Here is a 20,445-nt window from a genome sequence, read left to right as displayed (position 1 = left end):
GCCTCATCACTCAGACTGCTGTTTCAGTTCTCATCCTGCAGATTAAAGTTCAGCCTGATTCGTGCGATCTGACTGATCTTCTTAGCATCACCTGTTCTATTTATCTCAGTATGTCGGATTTGCACCGTGCCTATTGTGAAAATTGTTTTGCATTTAAAATATTTCTTTCTTTCTTTTTTTTCTTTAATCCCACATGGAGCAGGATCACACACTAGTAAATCCAACCACCTCATATCAGGCTCATTTGTTAAAGCAGCTCGGATGTGACAATGAGCCCCAACTCTAGGTGTCATTATCAAAACACGTTCACGTTGAACACTGTAATTATTCATGAAAACAGAAGGTAGAGACGTCTTTATTGTGCACACAACGGAAGCTAGCAGTGTTGTTATTTCTAACGGGGCACAAAAGCACATGCCCAAAAAAACAATATTTAAAGTCGAGCAAAGCATTTAATATGGTGGTGATTTTTGTCAAGGTAAAATCAAACAGGTGACATTTTCTTCTTCATGAGGAAAAATATACAGAGGAAATGAGCTCTTTCACACATACATGCCTAATTCTGTTTTTACAAAAAAATTCAAAGAGAAAATTAAATGTTTTTGTATTTTTGTTTAAAAAAAAGTTTCCTGTTTAGTCTGCAACATTTTGAAAACAATGTCCAGTTACACAGAAACAGCAGAAAATGGTGCATAAGGTGGAGCTGCTGTACATATTAGTATGGCTGTAATATGGACGTAGGTCACTGTATTTACCGTAGGTTTTTAAAAAACGTTAATTAAAAAAAATACTGACAGGGAGACAAAGACAAATTAAATGTAAGTGATGCACAATAAATACGTAGTACCAAGTAGCGGTGTCAGCAACAGGGAATCTATGTGAGTAAGAGTGATAATTATGTGAGAGTTTGAGGAGATAAAATAAGAGTAATGACGTGCAGAGTAGGGGCGAGACACAAGACTGTCTACCTTCTCTGAAGATTAATGTGAAGACAGGAAAAAAAAATCTTAATACAGCTCATGTGATAACAGAAACATAACAGGGCATCTTCAGGTTTTAGAAGGTTCAACACCAGTGCCTTCAAAGCAAAATTGAAAAAAAGTGGCTTATTCCTAAAAAGCTGCTCTCTGATGCAAACGGAACAGAAATCCCTTCACAATTCAAGTGGTGGTTTTTGACCAATTTATCTTTGCCGAATTCCAAGAACCTGAATAGTACAGGCTGACACACCATGAGCAGGTTAATCAGATAATACTTGTGTTCAAGTATTTCATGAGAGCGCGTTAAAAGGATAGCTCAAACAATTTGAAGTGAGGATGTATAATTTAGAAAAGTTAAGCACAGACAGGAGGGAGACCATGCACAGAAAGACCACAAAGTTAGATGATGTTACATCCAATCAGATTTCCATTTCTGGGGGAAACTCCGCAATTGCACTGCATTTGTTTTACAATTGAAGTTAATTTATGTGATGAAACACATAAATGATCCCATGATTAATTCAAACTTGAAATTTTTATGACCATAGAATAGAAGGCAGCATAGACAGGTGAAAATGTGTGTGGGGGGGGGGGATTTTAATGTCTGTTTACAGTGTGAATGATGCTTGGAGTCATGAACAGGTAACTTGTTGAAAACAGCTCCCAAGGTGGAACTTTTTGATAATGCTCTGTCTCTCTGTGAAAACAGGGGGAAATGCTACTTTTTGAAAATGCTCCGACTTGGTGCGAATGGCAGAATATACAACTTCCCTGCCATGCTGCTACCGCACACGCATACCACAGCCATAGTAAATAGTTCCTCCACACATGTACCATCGATCAACAATAACAACAATGACGGCATCAAGAGCGACATGACTCCCGGTCCATATTCCCTTTGGACTTGGTACTTTTATAGTTGGGACTCACCTGCCATAGTTAGTTTATAGTTTATAACATATTCCCTGTGTTCGTGCACATGTGTGTGGTTTCATTGCAAAAACAACCAACTGCACCAACTCGTGGTTTGGCATGCTCACTACATCACATTCAGCATTTCTGCTGTTTCAGAGGAAACATTTCAAAATGTTGTAAATGTAAACTTTTTGAATCTGAAAGCACAAAAATTAGACGTTTTCACCTGAAACTCTTTATTGTAAATGTGACCTAATTAAGCATTTTGTTTTCATGCGGTGGTGACCTAATTAACATTATAGATCTGATATGTTGTCAGTGGAGCACTGGTCAGCACTCTCGCTGACCAGTGCACCATGGATGGATGGATGGATGGATGGATGGATGGATGGATGGATGGATGGATGGATGGATGGATGGATGGATGGATGGATGGATGGATGTGATACCTGATGACCAATATTTTTAGATTAGTGATTGAATTCAAACTTGAAAGCAGCTTCTAACAAATAAAAACAAAACAAAAAAAAGTAACTGATTAGTACTATTATTTTTTAATATCATGATTTCTTCGTTGAGCTTAGACAACATAGCGTTTGCTATTTGCTTCAGGGGTATACGAGTTTCATCTGACAATACGTTTAATGCTCTTATGGCGTATTAAAGAAAAAAAAAAGTATCCAGAATGATATAAGCATCCGTTTGTGACAAAGAACACTTTGCCTGGCTGTTATTCTGTGGCTACTCCACAGCGTCAAAGTAATCACATTTCTATCAGTGCATAAGAGCGTTGTTATTAACTAGTCAAAAAATGACTCCATTGACACTTCCCACAAACAATTTAACATAAGAAATTACAGTCTGATAGGAAGTGTCATTATGTACTGCTGTAATCTCACATTTGTATGTATTAATTCATACATCCATCCAGCTTCAATACCATTTAACCAGTTGATGTAACGGAGGGTTGCAGAGAAATGACGCCATCCCAGCTGTGTGTGTGCGTGAAGGCATATCACACAGACACAGACACACACAAACTCTAAACAGAAAAGCCCCCCAAGCACAGAAATGAACCAGGGATTTGCCGTGAGGTCAGAATGTTTACCACATCATGATATTACTCTTCATCTTTAGCGTTTCAAATGAGATCGAAGCCTTGAAATGCAATTATATAGTTTCTCTTGCTTGCTTCAAAGGTCTGACACTTATATAACTGTGGAAAAAATTATGTTTAATGCCATTTATGTCTAATGTTCCTTGATATTGCATGTATTTTAAAACATTAATGTGTAGGATGATTGATTGAAAAATTAATGATGAATTAAAAGCAGCTTTCCTCCAGTAATCACTAAAGTAGTGGCGGTCATACTGTAACCTCCAAGGTGTGATTAGCATACCGCAGTTATATTGAAATGCATCTTAATTTACACTTTGGGTTACTGTACATAAAGACAGATTCTAGTGTCTGACAAACTGAAATAATGAGTAATTAGCTTAATAGCATGACAGTGTTCTTAAACCACACAATAATGCCTGCATGTCATCTGATTCTAACACATAAATACACGTTTGATAACCAGAATCTTGTCGAGATATGCACAAAGTTCAGAAAAGCTGAATATTTTCTTCATTTGACACACGCATGAGACACCCACTGCTCTCTATGAAGCAGGGCCGCTAAAATTAGGTCTGCCTGAGCTGGTGCCAACAGCCAAACAAGCCCTCTGCCAGCAACTAACTGAAACATGGCCTCACCTTCGGCCCACAGACTACCGGACCACCTGGGTCAACAGAACACGAGCGCGACCCCGGAACACGATCGCGGCCCAATGAGAGGAATCATCACCAACAGAGGCAAACAAATTCAGCTGCTCCTCCAAATGCTAGCTATAAATACCGCAGGATCTTTAGCATTCTGCACGGAGGCAAACCAAAGAGTGTCAGGGATCAATAATTTATGCAAACAGGAGAAAGTTGTCAGATCCAACAATGTCTACAGACAGAGCTGGAACACACAGCTTGTTTACAGAGCCATTTCAGAGAAAGACGCCATTGATTAATCAGCACTTGACAGCCATGTGGAGGAGGAAAGGATTTTTTTTTTCTTTCTTGCTGAACGGGAAAAATCATCGCAGGACTGGACAAGTGTATTTTTATATTTGTATCTTTGAGAGGGTGAAGGAGAAAGACATGGGCAGAGACATGGACTGTTTCTGTGAATTTTGCAGCAGCTCAAGTCGTGATGAGTTGTGGGGTGACTGCCAACAGCAGTGGCATGTCTTCACACGGTGTTTTCCCTTTCTTTCTGTAGAAGCTTGGATTGCTATCAGACAGATATCTATGCTCTCTACGCTGAGCAGCCCGGGCACTAATGACTGCAGCTTTACACCATTATTTGTCCAAAGATTATGTGAGGACTATGCAGCACGTTCACCTCCTCTGGAACCAGCAGAACAAACCGCAAACGGTACACCTTCGATATGGCAAACATGTCAACAAACTATGAAATCCAATAAAAGCATGTATATATGGCACGACATCCAAACAGCCTTTGAATGCATTGCTGGTATTCTCATCTTTGTCTTGGGCTCCACCAGCTTTACAGCTCTTTAGCTCCTGTATAGTTAAAGTTATTCATTCACTAGGTCATAATGTTCAATGTTTCATTATTTATTGCCAATTGGAAATCCCCCATCTATCTAGATCAGTGTCACGGGGAGTTGGAGGTGATCCCAGCTGACTTCGAGTGAAGTCCAGTAAAACCCTGGACAGGTCACAATGAGCCACAATTTAAACACACAGTATGCAGTTTTATCTTGATATTGGCATCACCCTGAACCAATTAACAAAAAGAGTTGATTGTGTATATATATATATTTTTTTTTTAGACAATCGTTAATATAAAGCATACATATATTCATGTATATAATTACTCTCAAAATTTAACACAGATTTTATCACTTTTGAAGGCTAAAGGAATCTCACAATACCATACACCAGAGTAAAATGACTCCGCCTTTAATGACTTTAATGATATCTATTCATCTGATGTCAGACAGTCAGGTCTTCTACAGGTGATCTCACATGTATTTCAGTAGTAAATCTACAAGTTCAGGTATGTTAGTGAACAAAAGCTCAAGTAACAAACACAGCAAGGCTATAAACTAAATCGAATGGATCTGTGTTCATCTGATGACCACGGAGAAGCCACTTATTATTCATTACTTGGTTAAAAGGGGTCAGAGTCTAAAAAAAACAAAAACAAAATTTAATAAATAAATAATAAGAACACCTTCAACATGTATTTCATGTCACAGAATAAAAATAGACTCAATTTTAAAATTTAAACAATAATATTTTCTAAAGAAAACAAAAGTACTGCATATATATCATGTATTTGTGAGTAATAAGGATGTGGAGGCACAAAAAAGAAGGAAAATGTGGGAGTTTACAGAAGTAGATCTGATGTCGATTGACGCGATAGCATTTTGGTGTTGCATGAATTTGTTTTAACAGCACCACATGTGAAGGTATGACATGCTTGAATAACACTCACCTCCCAGGACTATTGTTTTCTGTGTTGTCTGACATGGATGAAGACAAAACACCGTTGGACGTTACTCAGCAAAATATCTGACTTTGCCTGTTGGCTGCTGTCACTGGACCACTCACTTCACAAACTCCACCAGCGAGCTGCACTGACAAGCAGCAATTTCTCAGTTTCGGAGTATGTTATGTTTGATGAAGTCAATAAAAACCAAGTGCAAAGATGGTTGCTGTCTTTAACTGTGTGTTTGAGATTAATACGGGCAGTTCAGCTATCACTGAAAAACGTTAAGTGCAGGAAAAATAAATGTTATTTAGAAGCACACTTGTGTTATCTGGATTGTGGTTTATTTCTCACTCTTTGAGAGTCATTTTGTTTGACATCACATAATGAAAATGCATTTTGACCTTTACTCAAATTATGAATTGCTTTGGATTTGAACAATTTCAGAAACATAAGAATTTTCTACAACTTGTCATAACATGAACTTATGTTTAATTATATTATACATTTCGCATATTAAAATATATCAACTTGTTTGAAAACATGTATTAAGCAAAAGCAGCCTAATTAAACAGCACCTCGCTGCACTTTATAGCTCCTAATTTAATTCACACCACACCAAATAAAGCTGATGGTCTTTTCACTTTCAGTACAGCTCTGTAATGACTATACTGATAAATGTGTACAGTGGTGGTGAAAGCCCCCCAAACTCTCCTTCAAAGAAAAAATAAAGAACTTATTTAATTGCCAATGTTTTTCTCTGTCATGATATATGATTCTCCTCTGGCGCAAGGTTAATTGAGCCTTTTGGGAAAATCCAGTTGAACTTTAACCCTTAAATATAGGAGAATAACATGAGCTTATTCTAATGTGCTACAGAGCTACAGAGAGATGTGGAACAGATTAAAGAAAATACACATCTAATGTAAATGGTAAATGGTCTGGATTTATATAGCGCCTTCTAACCACACTGAGTGCAGTCCCAAAGCGCTTTACATATCAGCTCACTCACCCATTCACGCTCACATTCACACACCAATGGGACAGAGCTGCCATGCAAGGCGCTAATGAACCACTGGGAGCAATTTAGGGTTCAGTGTCTTGCCCAAGGACACTTCGACACATAGACCGGTGTAGACTGGGATCGAACCTCCGACCTCTCACTCCGAAAGACAACCACTCTACCACCTGAGCCACGGTCACCCTGTGACCATGTGCACATATATGCTCCTTTCATGCAAGTTTTACCTGTTTGGTTGATTAGAAGCTCATAAAGGCTTTACGGTAGTGGATAGTAGTGAGGTATATGCAGTCGAACGCAACCTTTTTTTAATGTCATCCTCTCAGAAGAGCCCAGTATGACCACAGGCATTTCCTTTCAGCCCCGGGGAACTGCCCACTCGCAGGCTTCTACTGCCCTTCATGCTTAATCAAAATGAGGGTCGATTTGTGGAGTTCAGGGGTGTAGCACTCCCACGACTCCGAGTTCCTACTGGTGCTATTCAACATGAGTCGACAATACTGACCACTTTTTTTTTTGGCCTAGGGAGCTAATACTGAAACTGAGCTCATCTCTCTCCTCCTCCGCTCTGTGTTCGTGTCCGTGTGTGTGCGTGCGTGTGCGTGTGCGTGCGTGTGCGTGTGTGTGTGCGTGTGTGTGTGTGTGTGTGGCCTCATCTGAAGAGAGAGCACCATCTATCACAGCTCCCAGTCTCTACTGGCACTTCCACTCAGGCTGAGGGATGATAGTTACGCCTTGTCGCTTACTACTGCCGCTACAAACAGACACACAATGTACACACACGCACATACACTGCTAGTATGTATTACATATGGCAGATGCTGATATTCGAGGAAGAACTGTATATGAGTCATTGTCACCCACATGCATGAGATATCATGGATGGATGAGTGCAATACAGTTAAATCCATGTCGGGTTCGTGTGGGATTGATCAGCAGATATCAGTTTCCTTTGGGGAGCCGCAAAACATCAACTGATGCTAATGTGACATTTAATCTGATTGGAAGCAACTAAGCATGATTATTAATATCATCAGAGTTACCTCTGCAGTCCTGGTTTCAGTGGCGATTGAAGTGTTGCATGACTGATGGGCAGACACCATGTTGCAGTTCACCCGTAATAACAATGTCAAACAGACACACTTTGATTGATGGAAACTTTTTCAGCAAAACACTCTTGTAATCTCGAGAAAGAAGAAATGCTAAAATAGTTATACCTCTGAGTCACTGGGCTATTGAAAGATCTGTGGCAGATAAGGCCATTTCCTGGCTATTTTCTAATTTATAGGCTTGACCTGCAAACTCTGTCGGCAAAGCAGACACAGTAAAAGTCTGGGTTCGCCCAGATTTATGAACCTTGTTTACAGTGCGTTAATGGGGAGGGACGGCTGCATCCAAGTACAGGTGGATGTTGGAAGGCTGGAAAAAAGTTGAGGTCAGCTCAAAACTAAAGTTCATACGTGACTATTTTCTAGCAAGCACAAACCAGAACCACAGAGCATTCCTCCTGCCTACTCACACAATCACACGCAAATCGAAAATCGCATCTCTCGCTCCAAATGCACATAAAACACATAAAGTCTGCCTGATTTTAGGTGTCCTTTCATCTAGTGTTTTAGTTTTAAGATTATAGAACAAGTTGTACTCACACAACTGCACACATCAAGGTCCTGTTACCATCATTTCTTTTCTTACACAAACATACTCAGAACATGTGTATTTTGTACTTTGTATTTTGATTATTTCTTTGTTATAAGAATGTTTCATACCAATAAATATTATATATGCTGATTATTTCCCTTACAAAATAGTCTTCTCTGAAATTAAAGTTTGGTCACAAACTATGGCAAAGAAAGTTTGGCAAAAGCAGAAATCTACCCAAGAAATAAATTGACGACCAAACACTTTTTGTACCAATACTACTATCAATACTTTTTGTGTGAAACTTATTTCTGTGAAGACACTTCTTTTTACAAAGCTCTTCTTAAAAAGACAGCAAATGCCAATTTCTTCCAATTGCATTTCTTTCATCTATATAGCAAAAAAAAACAAGAAAGAAACTAAGAAAACTTTCTGTATTATGAACATTTGGGAATTGTTTGTATGGTAGATCTAAAAGGAAACAGACATAGGATGAGGAGAGTCATGAGATTGCAGATGCTTCAAAAGAAAAAACAAAACAAAAGTCAGCTGAACTCCTTGTGTGGATTCGTAATTTGGAAGAAAAGAGTGGGCTGCAGACAAAACCTTATTTTCAAAGCGAAGCTGGTAAAATTCAATAGGTGACACGGTGTCTTACCCCGGGGCCCTGAGGAGACTCTGGAGCAGAAGAAGGCACAGTGTGTTTCAGACCTGAGAAAAACAAAGGGGACAAAAACAGTTAATGAAAGGTTCACCTGTTGAGTGTGAACGTGCAAGGTTGTCCCATTTTCTGTCAAATTGCAGCGTCATTTTTCATTTGAATGTCATCTAGTTAGGTGCAGACAACTCTGTTTCACGATTTAACAAGCTCAATTAACAACATTGTAATAACTGCTGCATGCTCCGTGCACCTGGCAGCACAGTTAATTTTATAGTTTGGTTAGACATTTTATGGAAAATTAGTTTGAGTGTGAGAGAGAGAAGAAGTTGACTGTAAAATGTCATCTTTTGTAATTGCTTTCCCCTTGATTGGATTGACAGTGAACTGGCATATCGTGGTTTAAAAACATATTATAACAATGTGAAGCGGGTAAACGTCACCAAGCAGCTATTTACCAACAAATCCATCCTATTTGACACAGATCAGGGAGCAGAGTTGAATGTAGATATCTCGCAGAGTTTAAAGACGAACAATGCTTCCTGCAATTCTTTTTTTTTTTTTTTGCGGTTGGTCGCCATGGTAATGCTGAAATGAAAGGCTTTCCGGCATCTCTTTGTCCTCCTCTCCCACTCGTTCTCGCTGTCTGTGCTGGGCTTGACTGGCCTTTTGGAAATTGCCACAGTTGCCTGGGGTGTCCTACTGTAGCTCCCATCTGTTCAGACTACATGCACACAGAGTGGACATGGTGTGGGACTGGCTGGTTCTCTGTCACAAATGTACCCTGGCGTTCACCCCTTCTCTCCGGTAGCCATTTTAGTTTTGGAGCGTCTGGTTTTCTCACTGGCTCTAACTTATCAACCCAACGGAGAGCGAGGGGCACGTCATTAGCCGGGCTGGAGCAAATCTGGAGGCTCATTTACGATCAGACGAGTCCCCCAGGACGGCTGTTTGAACTACTTGTATGCGTTAAAGGTGGCTGCAGGTACCTATATGAGCATAAGACAAGAGGGACTAATAAAGAATACATTTGAGTATGTAAAGATGAGGCATTAAAATCCAATATGGAGCATCTCTGTCAAAACAGCAAAATCTTCTCTGCTTCCACTCGGCTTATCATTAGAGGCTGAGAGTGATGTGCGTTGACGACAAGGGATTGTGGAGCTAAATTATAGATTAATGATAATGCACAGAGAATTTCCACCCCTCTCACTGGAAGTCATGCTGAAGCCCATCATAAATAAGTTAAAGGCTCATTTTTCAGATTGGCAGAGCGTGCTGCTCCTTTTTTTAACAAGTGGTTTCTTATAAAAAATAAAAGAAATAAAAAAATAAAAATGCTACTTTGCTTTTACCACATGCATCAAAGACAGGAAATATATATCCCAGACTGGTCCCGAATGTTGCAGCACATCTACTAGAGCAGGAGTGTTAAACATAAGGCCCGTGGGCAAAAGCCAGTTTGTATCTAAAAATTCCAAAGAAAATCAATATTTTTTAACAAATTTATTAACAGTGAGACCTAGGGTGAGACATCAGTGCCGCTGCCATGAAAGTGCGCTCCCTTGTTGATAGAAAACATATCATTATCCTCAAATCCGTGTTGTCATGGTGAGTTCCCAAAAACATTCATTATCAGACAGTGATAGAAATTTTGACATTTCACTACATTTTGCAACAGAAGGTTTCAATATTGGCTTTATGTTCAGCTTGTAGTAAAACGACTGCAGAGGGACGCACCTCGGAGATTAAAAATGAAATACAGGGATTATTTGTAAATCACATGGGTTTCAAAGTTTCTCCTCATCCCTAAGCTCTGCACAATGGGAAACAGTACACTTATTGGCATGTGTTTGCAATCAAGCTTTATTCTAGAGAAGTCCAGGAAGATTCGAGCAGCTGACAATGAAGAAAGACAGAGAGTCATGATATCATTTAGTTCCAAACAGCCGTCCAAATCATTACGGCTTCTCCGGAGGACATTTGAACACTGATTAAATGTCATTAAAAGATGTTGCCAAAATCCTTCTCTGCACTCACAGGAGTTAAACTCTGACCAATGGTATTCTTCCTTCTAAAGATACAGAATTATTTGGGAGGTGTAATCATCAAGTTTACAGCTGGGGTCCACTTGAGTTCTCTCTGCTGTCATTGGGATTGAGTGGCTGTGTGTGGTGTTTACTACAATTTCAATCAACGTACCGAAAAGACACAGAGCAAATCAGCCGCTTGGGTTTGGATAAGAAATTCAGATGGTGGCACATCATTTATCTTTGGCTGTGTGCAGGATGTAGAATATTTAATGGGAACTTTGTAGCAGTGGGAGGCCTCAAAAGCTCTGGGTTCAGCAGTTATTTTTGGAAGGATGTTGTGGAACAGTCATGCCTAATTGGGACCAGCAGAATAAAAAATCTTTTGCTGTAGAAATTCAGAAGCATTCACTGATAACCCCCTTCTAATCCAATAAAAAAGAAGAAGGAAAAAAAAAAAACAGGAATATGATGCAGATTTCATATTCACAATGACTGCTCTTATAGAAAGCAAAGAAGAGTCGGTATGCGTGGAGAAACAAGTGGCTGCTGAGTGAGACGACTAAACAAACATGCTGAAGCTGTTCCACTGCAATAATCCCACTAATAATGAAAAGAGTATGGCACTGCTTCTGTGTGTCGTGAAGTTGAGTTCAAGAAATCTGATGAATTTTCAGCACAGAAACACTAATCCTGTGTCGCCAGATTGCCATTGCATCAAGTTTCTGGAGGTCAGGAGAGATTTGAACACAAAGGCTGCTGATGAAAGGAGTGAAACACAGCAGGCTGTCACACTTGGATGTCGAGGCTGTGCTTTCAGACCAAAAAAAAACAAAACATGCATACATTCGCACTCGGGTAAGTCTGTCTCATAAAGCGATGTTGACCACATGCTGTACAAAGTTCTTGGAGATTATTTATGTGAGATTAGAAAAGCAGTCAGCAGTAACCCCCCCCCCCCCCCCACACACACACACACACACACACACACACACACACACACACACACACATCGAAAGACGGAAGAATAAAACACAAACATACTTAACTCTACGTTTAAATCAAGTGCAACACTCACTGCAGGCCGCTGCTGGATAACGAAACCTCTGATTAGAATGTAAATAGCACAACCACTGATTGGAAAACAGTTAGCCTTGGATTACCATCAAGGGATTGAACTGCAAATATTGTTCTCAACCGGGGATTTGCAGTTCTCAGAAGTAACTATAGGGGGTGTGCAGAGTGTAATTTTGGCACTCACCATAAACAGAAAAAAAACTGTTATACTCAATGTAGCAAACTCAGCTGTAAGATTAAACCAAGTTCTGATTTGAGAACAAGATGTATACAGAAAGGAACTGAGTGAGTATTTACATCAGGCAAAAGTGACAATCACTCAGGAAACAATATCTACACTAAGTAAAAGTGTTTCTTAAATTCATCACATATTACTTCACAACAATATGAAGGGCTCTAAAGACACCTTTTCCTTCTTTTCATACTGCATTCAAGTTCCCCCTGAACCTTGGAAATCTGAGGCGTTTTCAGAGTTGCACAATCGAAGCCCGTCTCCTTCTCGGTCGATATCCTGAAGATAAACTTGGGGCAGCTTCGAGGACCCAGAGTTTTATTTTCAAGACAGCAGTGTATAGTGAACTATGTGGGCATGAACAGGGATTTAAAGTAATTTCAGACCACAACTTTTTGGACTGTTTCAGTGATTTGGAGATACAACTCTGCGAGAGCATTGCCTATGTTAATGAAATTACCGTGTGAAATTAATTTATCTTGTTATATGTTCCTTTTTTTTTTTTATACAAGTATAAAGTTCATTCTTTTACTATTGATTGAAGTGGTGCAATATGTCTGAAAGATCATCTAAAAAAAACCATGCCACCCTCAGAAATCTATTTACAAGATCGATAAGTTGGTGGAGCTTCAAGAGTTGAGCAAGATGCTCTTAAGCAGGGTTAGGAAATTAATTTCCCCAAAGGGCCACATAGAAAATTAGCACTACTATTGCAGGCTGACACATAACTTGACTTGAATTTTGCTCGAGAACAGTTATACAATGATAAAATGCAGTTTTGTGCACATTTTTTATGAGCTACCATTGAGCTACCGTTGTTCTGTGTTAGAGCCCCAGTCATTGTCTGGACATCACTACAATGTTTTTTAAAGTTTCAATTTTAGTAAATAAGTTCATACGTTTGCCAGACAACTAATATTGCAATAATAGCCAATAAGGTGAAAAATGTGACCATTTTAGATGTAATAAAGCCAATAATAACAGTCATTTTACTTGAAAGACTGCCATTTGTCCCACAGCAAGCAGGCTGTCAGTGCATGACCATATTTCATAATAATTCAGAAAACAGATACCAATTCATTATGACAGAGCAAGTGGAGTCAGGCTTTTGGTTTCAGACACAACAAAAGAGAATCTTTCAGTGTTGAAAATGTGCAACTTACCCAACGCTCTGATTCATCTACATAGTTCTGCAAATAACAAAAACCTGTAACAAGTGACAGATCACTTACTTACAACATCAATATTACATGTAGTAAAACACCTAAATACTAGTTATAGTTGCAGGATATATCGCTGCTGTCCTATAGAACCCATCCATCTTATTATATTCTGTGTGTATAAACATCACAAAATAAGAATATTCATTTCTGAAAGCCCACATTCGGGAGGATAAAAGTATTTGAAATATTGGAAGTGTGATGTTCGACAATATTGCAGTCATACTTCTTCTATAGCACAAGGACACAAAGTAAGCCCCATTCAAGATCAAGGAGTCCTGATGGACAGCGAAAGTCTTCTCCAAGCACTTTCAGTTTATCCTCTTCCTCCCCTCAGACTGCAATCATGGAGCGTGCTAATCATGCAGAGAGCAGGTGGTGCCACCGAGATAAAACTGAGGAGGTGAGGACTCCGTCGTAGGTAGAGCTTGGGCTAGTTTGGTGCTCGACACCAAGAACTTTTGCCTGATTATAACTCGGTGCTGCTGTACACTTGAGAGGACCCCACAATTAGCTGAAAGAGACTGCAGACTTTCAGGTCCAAAAAGCAAATCCTCTGTCACAGAGAAACTAAATCTCTCTTTCAAAGGTGTGAGTAACTAAGGGCCTCTCGCCTCTTTTACGTCGGGAAACTCTTCATATGAAGTTGCATAGGTACTCTCAGTTATAAATGTGTAATTAAAATGCAATTAGGGATGAGTTGGCGATTTTTACCCCGTGAAGGTGTTGCAGGTGATCTGCTCTGACGTGGCACGTCTTCCTGCTTTGTCCTCAGAGAGGCCTTCGGGCTGGATGCCTTCACTTCGATGCTGGATGTCAGCCAAAAGGACATCGTATCCTCCTCTCCTGAGAGCTCCTGGAGAAGAGTGTCAGATGTTTTAGGAACACAACCAAACAGCTGCAGAATAAATAGCTCACATTCTGTCAGGAAAGTGCACAACTGGGGTGAGAGAGACATAAAAGAAGCCGAGACTGATGACAGCGTGTCGTTATGTTCAGAATCGAGACATGCAATAATTCACAGTCAGTGTGAAAAGTTAAGATGTGACAAAACTGTGAGCAGATGATGGGAACCAGAATCAAGAGAAGCAGCACCATAAATGATGGATACAATTTGTTTTTTTTTGTCTTTTTCGTCTCTGTCAGCACTGTGAAGCGGCACCTTGTATGAGCCCCTCTCAGCACGGCTCTGTTTCCCTCTCTCCATCGGTGTAACAGCAGTACCTGAGCAGAACCCGGAGCCGAGGCTGGTGCCGGGCTCGGAGATTTGGCAGGCGCCTCGGTGCTGTATACCATGACCGCATGAGGGTTTGGCTGTGCACCTCCTCGCAGAACGAGGTGTATCTCTCCCTGCCTCCAGTCAGCCGGCTCCTGGAAGGGGCACCAAATCCCCCAACGGAGGCACTGCAGGAAAGCAGCTCGGGATGTGGAGGTCGCAGAGAGCTGAGAGACGGAAGCAGATCAGAGAACAGATAATTCAGACACGCATATTATATTTTCATATTTGAAAAAGAGCCTTCAATAAAAGCGTTACTATTGCAATGATTAAAATCCTTTCTTCGATAAAGATAAAGTTCTTTGTTTTCATTTTTTATATCCTTGCCTGCAATTTTGTTTTTATGCGCCCATAACATTTTCGTTTTGTTTTGGGTTTTTTTGTCAAGACAATCAATTTTTTATTAGCTTGTGGATATAAAATTGTTAATCTAATGTCTTCCCCCCCCAAAAAAAAAACACCATTTTTTTATTTTTCAGACTAACTGTACTGCTTCATAGTGCATCATATTGTCTCACTGCAAAGAAATATTCCAAGTTTGATTCTGGGTTTGAGGGGCTTTTCTGTGTGCAGTCTGAATATTATACATGTTGGTTTTCACTCGCAGAGTCCAAAGACTAGGTAAATTCGTAACAGTAAATTGACCATAGATGTTGAATAAAATGTGTTTGGATGTTTGTGTCTGTGCCGACTATTGCGACGAAAACAACAAAAATATGTACTGCTCATAGCTTACAGCAGATGAAGCGTTACACCAGAAGTAATCACAAACGTTCACAGTGTTTAACAGTGACCAGACAATAATTGCATCCACTTCATTAAGTAGAGCATTTAATTTTAGATATTATACATCCTTCAATATGCCAACTCGGGATCTTCTTGCCCACATTGAAAAACTGAATCGCAAAAACCTTTAATTAAAAAAAAAAAGTAGTATTATAGTCATCTACCTGAGTGCCCTCTCATATTCCATCTCACAATTGACCATTTGCTCAGTACGAGATGGCACGTGCACTCTGGTAGCAGCTTAGCTCTGTTTGAACATGATTTACTGTCCGTACCGCGGCACCTCCACTCCGGGCATCCAGGAAAAGTAAAATAGTCTTTTGCTTTAAATCATCTACTGAGGGACTCGGGAGTTTTGCAGAATCGATTAATAAGCTGGTCAGCCTCGGACCATTGCAATCAATCATACATAGGACAGCGCTGAATACACGAGGAGCCTCAGAAGCAGCACTGCTTCAATGGAGCAAGAGGCTGAATGCTTCCAACTACTCTGGGCAGTTTATTTTTATATGTAATACCATAATCTTTTACTGTGGATCATCCCTTATATAAGTATTGTCTTTATTCTAAATGTCATGCACTGACATTAGATGGTATTATAAAAACGAGGAACTGCACGCAATTATCTTCAAGTAAATTGTGCCGATTTATGCCAAATGATCTTTAAACCCATATAAACTGCACTTAGAGGAGAAAAAAAAGAACTCTGATATTTTGTGTATTATTCTGCTTTTGCAAAGTCTTTTTCGAGTCAAATGCTATAAAAGTCAGTAATGCACTTTATCGTCTGGCCAGAAATAAGAAGTCAGCAGTGCTGCCAGCCAAAAGAGAAGAGCCTGTTTTCCGCCAAACTCTGCCAGACTTGCAACTCCAAACTGTGTTACAGCTGTCACTGTCCACAGAACCAGCTGTTACTTCACTGGCTGAAAAGACAGCCGCCAGAGGAGAATGTCTTCACCAACAGAATCAAGAGCTTCGGTAGAAAACAGATGTCATTTCCCTTCGCGTGGAGTGTTCTCGATTGATTTATTAATTCTATTTCCTCCTGTCCACCAAAAGTCTGTATTCCCACAGAAAGAGGACAGGTCGCAGTGTTGAAGTGGGGGGTTTGGAGCAGCAGTGCCCCAAGGAGGAAAACTGGAGTGAGTGTATTGCATGATATGAGAGAAAGCAACACTGGGGGAAACAAGAAAAACCTTTGAAAAGAGCCTGAACAAAGACTGGAAAAAGAGCTCCATCATCTGTTACCAAAACCATAAAAAAAACTCAAAACTAAATGGTATTGGTGGACAGCTGGAAAAAAGTCCATTTACATTTAATTCCAAAGACCATCTAAGAACAAAGGGTTCACATTCTCCTTCATAAACAATGTGTCTATCCAGCAATCATCCAACCCCGAGTTCATCTTTACTCCAGGCCATACATGAAAGTGAAAAACAGAAAAAGGAAAAAAAAAACTTTTTGTTCAAAGTTCCCAGGAAATACAGATAGCTAACACAGATTACACACCACTATGTACACTCATACATTTTTTTTCTTTATGGATCATTGAAAGAAATAACAAAACAAAACCTCGGACAGATAGTTCTCACAGTGATAATATTGCTGATTCACATTTGACCTTGAGGCCTACTTTTTTTGGTGGGGGTTTGCAAGTCCTTACTGTGTGCATCAGCGTTTCCTGTGGGTTTTTTTTAAAGAATCCAAAAAAAACATTCATTTAAGAATTATTTAGTTGTCAAATTACTGTGCTTGGGCATGTGATAGACTGGTATACAGTCTAAGCTCTGAGTTTTACCAGGAAGTTCCAGTCAAGTCACCAAGTCTCTTTTTAGAGGCAGATATGAACTGGAGGGACACTGGTACAATATAACAGAACAAGCTCAAATAAATTAATACAAAATAAAATACAACTAAACTTGAAAAAAAAATCACATACACATAATATATGAAACAGATTAAGAATGTAGAATTTAGAATTCACCCAGGGAGTTAAAATGATGAGTCTGCAGTGATTTTTGCAGATTTTTTTTTTTTTTTTTTTTTTTGCAATACCACGACAAACAACAGCATCAATCAGTGGCACGACATTAGAACTACATCATTTTCGGTGTTTCCGCCATTTCCTTGTAAATGGACACTGTTTTCGAAACATTGCTGGGGCAAAACAAATTTTTCTAAAATGAAAATACAAAAATGGCAATTATATACCAAATAATAACACCACATCAACCTTTGCTCCTGATAACCAACAACTGTTATTAACATGGCGACAAGGGGTCCTTGTCAGGTAAACAGAAACTAGGATTGTTTAGTCCCTTCTCACAAACAACACCTGACTTTGTCTTCATGTTTTGTTTTTTTTTTTGGCAAGGGCACTTTTAAAATGCCACTTTACAATGCATTATGCAAAGCAATCTTGCCGTCCAGTTAACAGAGGCCAAAGTCAAGCGTTCGGATAGGTTAATGGAGCTGACATTTTGAACGCGACAAGGAAAAGTGTGCTGCAGGATCAACTAAAAGTGCTAAAAGTGTAAAGGTTAAAGACATGTCAACCGTTCGCTTCCCAGTTGCAATATTTGAATATTAATACATTTTACACCTTTTAAAATCATCAAACAAGTTCTTCAGTGGCTTCTTCTTCACCGGTTGCCAAGAGTCATTACTCCTCACACCCAAACATTTGTGAGGCTAAGTTTGTTTAAGTTCTGCTTTGGATTCATATATATGCAACACGGCAAAGCTGCTGTCTGTGTTTGAGTAGTAGAGAGAACTAAACTACACACTGCGTGGCACAATCATTAAATGTCCATTATGCACATGTGAGAAGACCGCTCTGAAGCATCACAGATCTCAAGTGGCTCCAGACATTGATCAATACTCTATTCTTATTCAGAGGGAGTTCAGACCATAATTTCACCCTCAAGTGGCACAGACATTAACAGCTATTTCTTTGAATTTTAACTCCAGAAATATATGGCAGCCATAAAACAGATAGCATCATATCCTCCCGTGAGGCATTGCCTGTTCTTTTCCATCTCAAGGGGTTGGATTAATAAGATGCTTTATGTATGACATTAAATCAAATGCCTCTGTTTTCAAAATGATGATTTTGTAGAACTGATCCAACTACAGAAAGATCGTTTTATGGCACAGGGAGTAGCCAGTAAAAGTGAGGCAATTCATCTAATGTGTCTGTCTTCTTTTGCTCTCTCTCTCTCTCTCTCTCTCTCTCTCTCTCTCTCTCTCTCTCTCTCTATCTGTAACATGTCTGTGCTCCAACAGAACATGAGGGAGAGAGCAAAATGAGTGTCTCGCACATGACCCAACACTCACTTCTTGTATTATTCAGTGAATATATCGCAGGAGCGATTCGAGAGCAGAAATGCTGGCAGAGCTCTGAGAGAATAGAGAGACAAAAGACCAATCAGGGCCCTTTTTCTATAGGGACGCCTACAGCCTTGGAAAAAGCTTTTATCTGTCCGACACTCAATGCTCAATGCTTATCACATACTTTTGCTCTTCCAATCATAGGAAACTCTATGTTGGAAATTGCATTGACTGGCTGCGAATGGCGATAAAAAGGACAAGGAAAAGTAACATGTTTCTCCCAAGTCCCGAACCACGCACATGAAGTAAAGATCATTTCTGAAGAATAACGAAGTAAAGGTCAAACCGGAGGATCTTTAAGCTGGTTTTTCAAAAGTGGAATCCAGCAATCAGAACAATGGCCATTGATCCAGTCCACAAAATAAAAATTCCTTTTGAGACGAAAAGCTGGGAGCAACACGAATCACTATGGAGGCTTCAACACCGTGGTTTTTTAAGTACTCCGGGATGGTGTGATCTACATATGAACTGTGTGAAGCACTAAAGTCTCGGGCTGGCAAACAATAGAACTGAAGGAATCTCGAAGAGACTCAGCAACAGACGTTTAAGTAAACAAACAGAATAATGGTTTCACTGAGAGCCGTGTGGAAAATTCATATTATGCATGTAATCCTCTGCATTCACAGCTTAACAGCGCCAATATGCATTTCCTTGATTATATGACAGTGGAGATCGATGTTGAATCTACATGAAAGTGTAAAGCATTTAATGGTATTGTGGCCAACACAGCGCTGCAGGAGGTTGTTAGCTAATGTATTCATGTGTTGAAGGCCTCCAGTGGGAAGAAACTTGCCGAGAGGGTCAGAAAAATCGACTGATTCTGAGCACCACAGTAACTCAGTGAGTCTTAATCAATTGTGGAACCTGCCAGTGACAGCGAAGAGACACCCAATCAATGACATTATATTTCAGTGGAAATAAAGTATGACTTTTTCCACTTGCAAGGTTTTTGCCAGGAAACATTCAAATTAATCACAGAATTTGCCATTTGGATTAAAAACTTGCTCTTAGAAGTGCTCACCAGACGAGGCAGGGTGATCAATAGCCAATTTCCCCAAAGTGTGATTGCACTGTTGATTTGAGTGTCAAAGGGTATATTTAAAATAAGAGTCATTAACTTTCGCTCAGAGAGCGGCGGCACACTCGTTTCAATCGTGCATTTGAGACACAGAATAGAAACAAAAGCCTACGGCAAAAACAAGGAAGTAGCAAAGTTTTTCATAAAGTTGCAGTGAAAACAATAACAGCCAATGTCACTGCACACATAATTGCTCCAACTGGCAGAGCATTTTTCCAAGGGAAGAATCCATCAACCTTGTTTAGAAGTGGAAAAATCTAATATTGCAGCATTTCCAGACAAATAAAATAAAAAAAAAAGAAAAGAGAAAGAAGAGCGTGTCTGTTTCAGACATATGATGGGGTGGAAACACAGAGCTCAAGTCTGTAACCTGGAGCCAGAAAGGTAATCCCCGAACTCTTCGGGGGACATCGAGGAGAGGAAAATACAAAATTACCAAAAAAGGTGACAGAAGGCAAGTTTTGCACTTCAAAGACAGCAAAAAAAATATATAATTGTAATAATTTCCCAGCCTACGAGAAAAACTGGAAGAAAAGACACAACCAATCTAATGCACTGCTGCTTATTAACTGCTGAAACTATGAAAAG

The 20,445-nt window shown here is 39.7% G+C and overlaps 1 protein-coding gene across 1 annotated transcript in view; it reads right to left on the bottom strand.

Moving 5' to 3' along the window:
- Positions 1-20,445, bottom strand: part of nphp4 (nephronophthisis 4) — a gene marked incomplete at its 5' end in the record, with an annotated part of 183,363 nt that overhangs the window by 79,105 nt on the left and 83,813 nt on the right. Inside the window, 3 exons of the mRNA XM_080496857.1 lie at positions 8,769-8,821; positions 14,042-14,183; positions 14,552-14,770. Coding sequence (XP_080352983.1) covers positions 8,769-8,821; positions 14,042-14,183; positions 14,552-14,770 — 414 coding nt within the window. The remainder of the gene's footprint in view (positions 1-8,768; positions 8,822-14,041; positions 14,184-14,551; positions 14,771-20,445) is intronic.

The sequence above is a fragment of the Blennius ocellaris genome, assembly GCF_963422515.1.
Source record: "Blennius ocellaris genome assembly, chromosome: 5".
Taxonomy (NCBI): domain Eukaryota; kingdom Metazoa; phylum Chordata; class Actinopteri; order Blenniiformes; family Blenniidae; genus Blennius; species Blennius ocellaris.
Note: the sequence above shows the minus strand (reverse complement) of the source record. Positions and strands in the feature narration are given on the sequence as shown.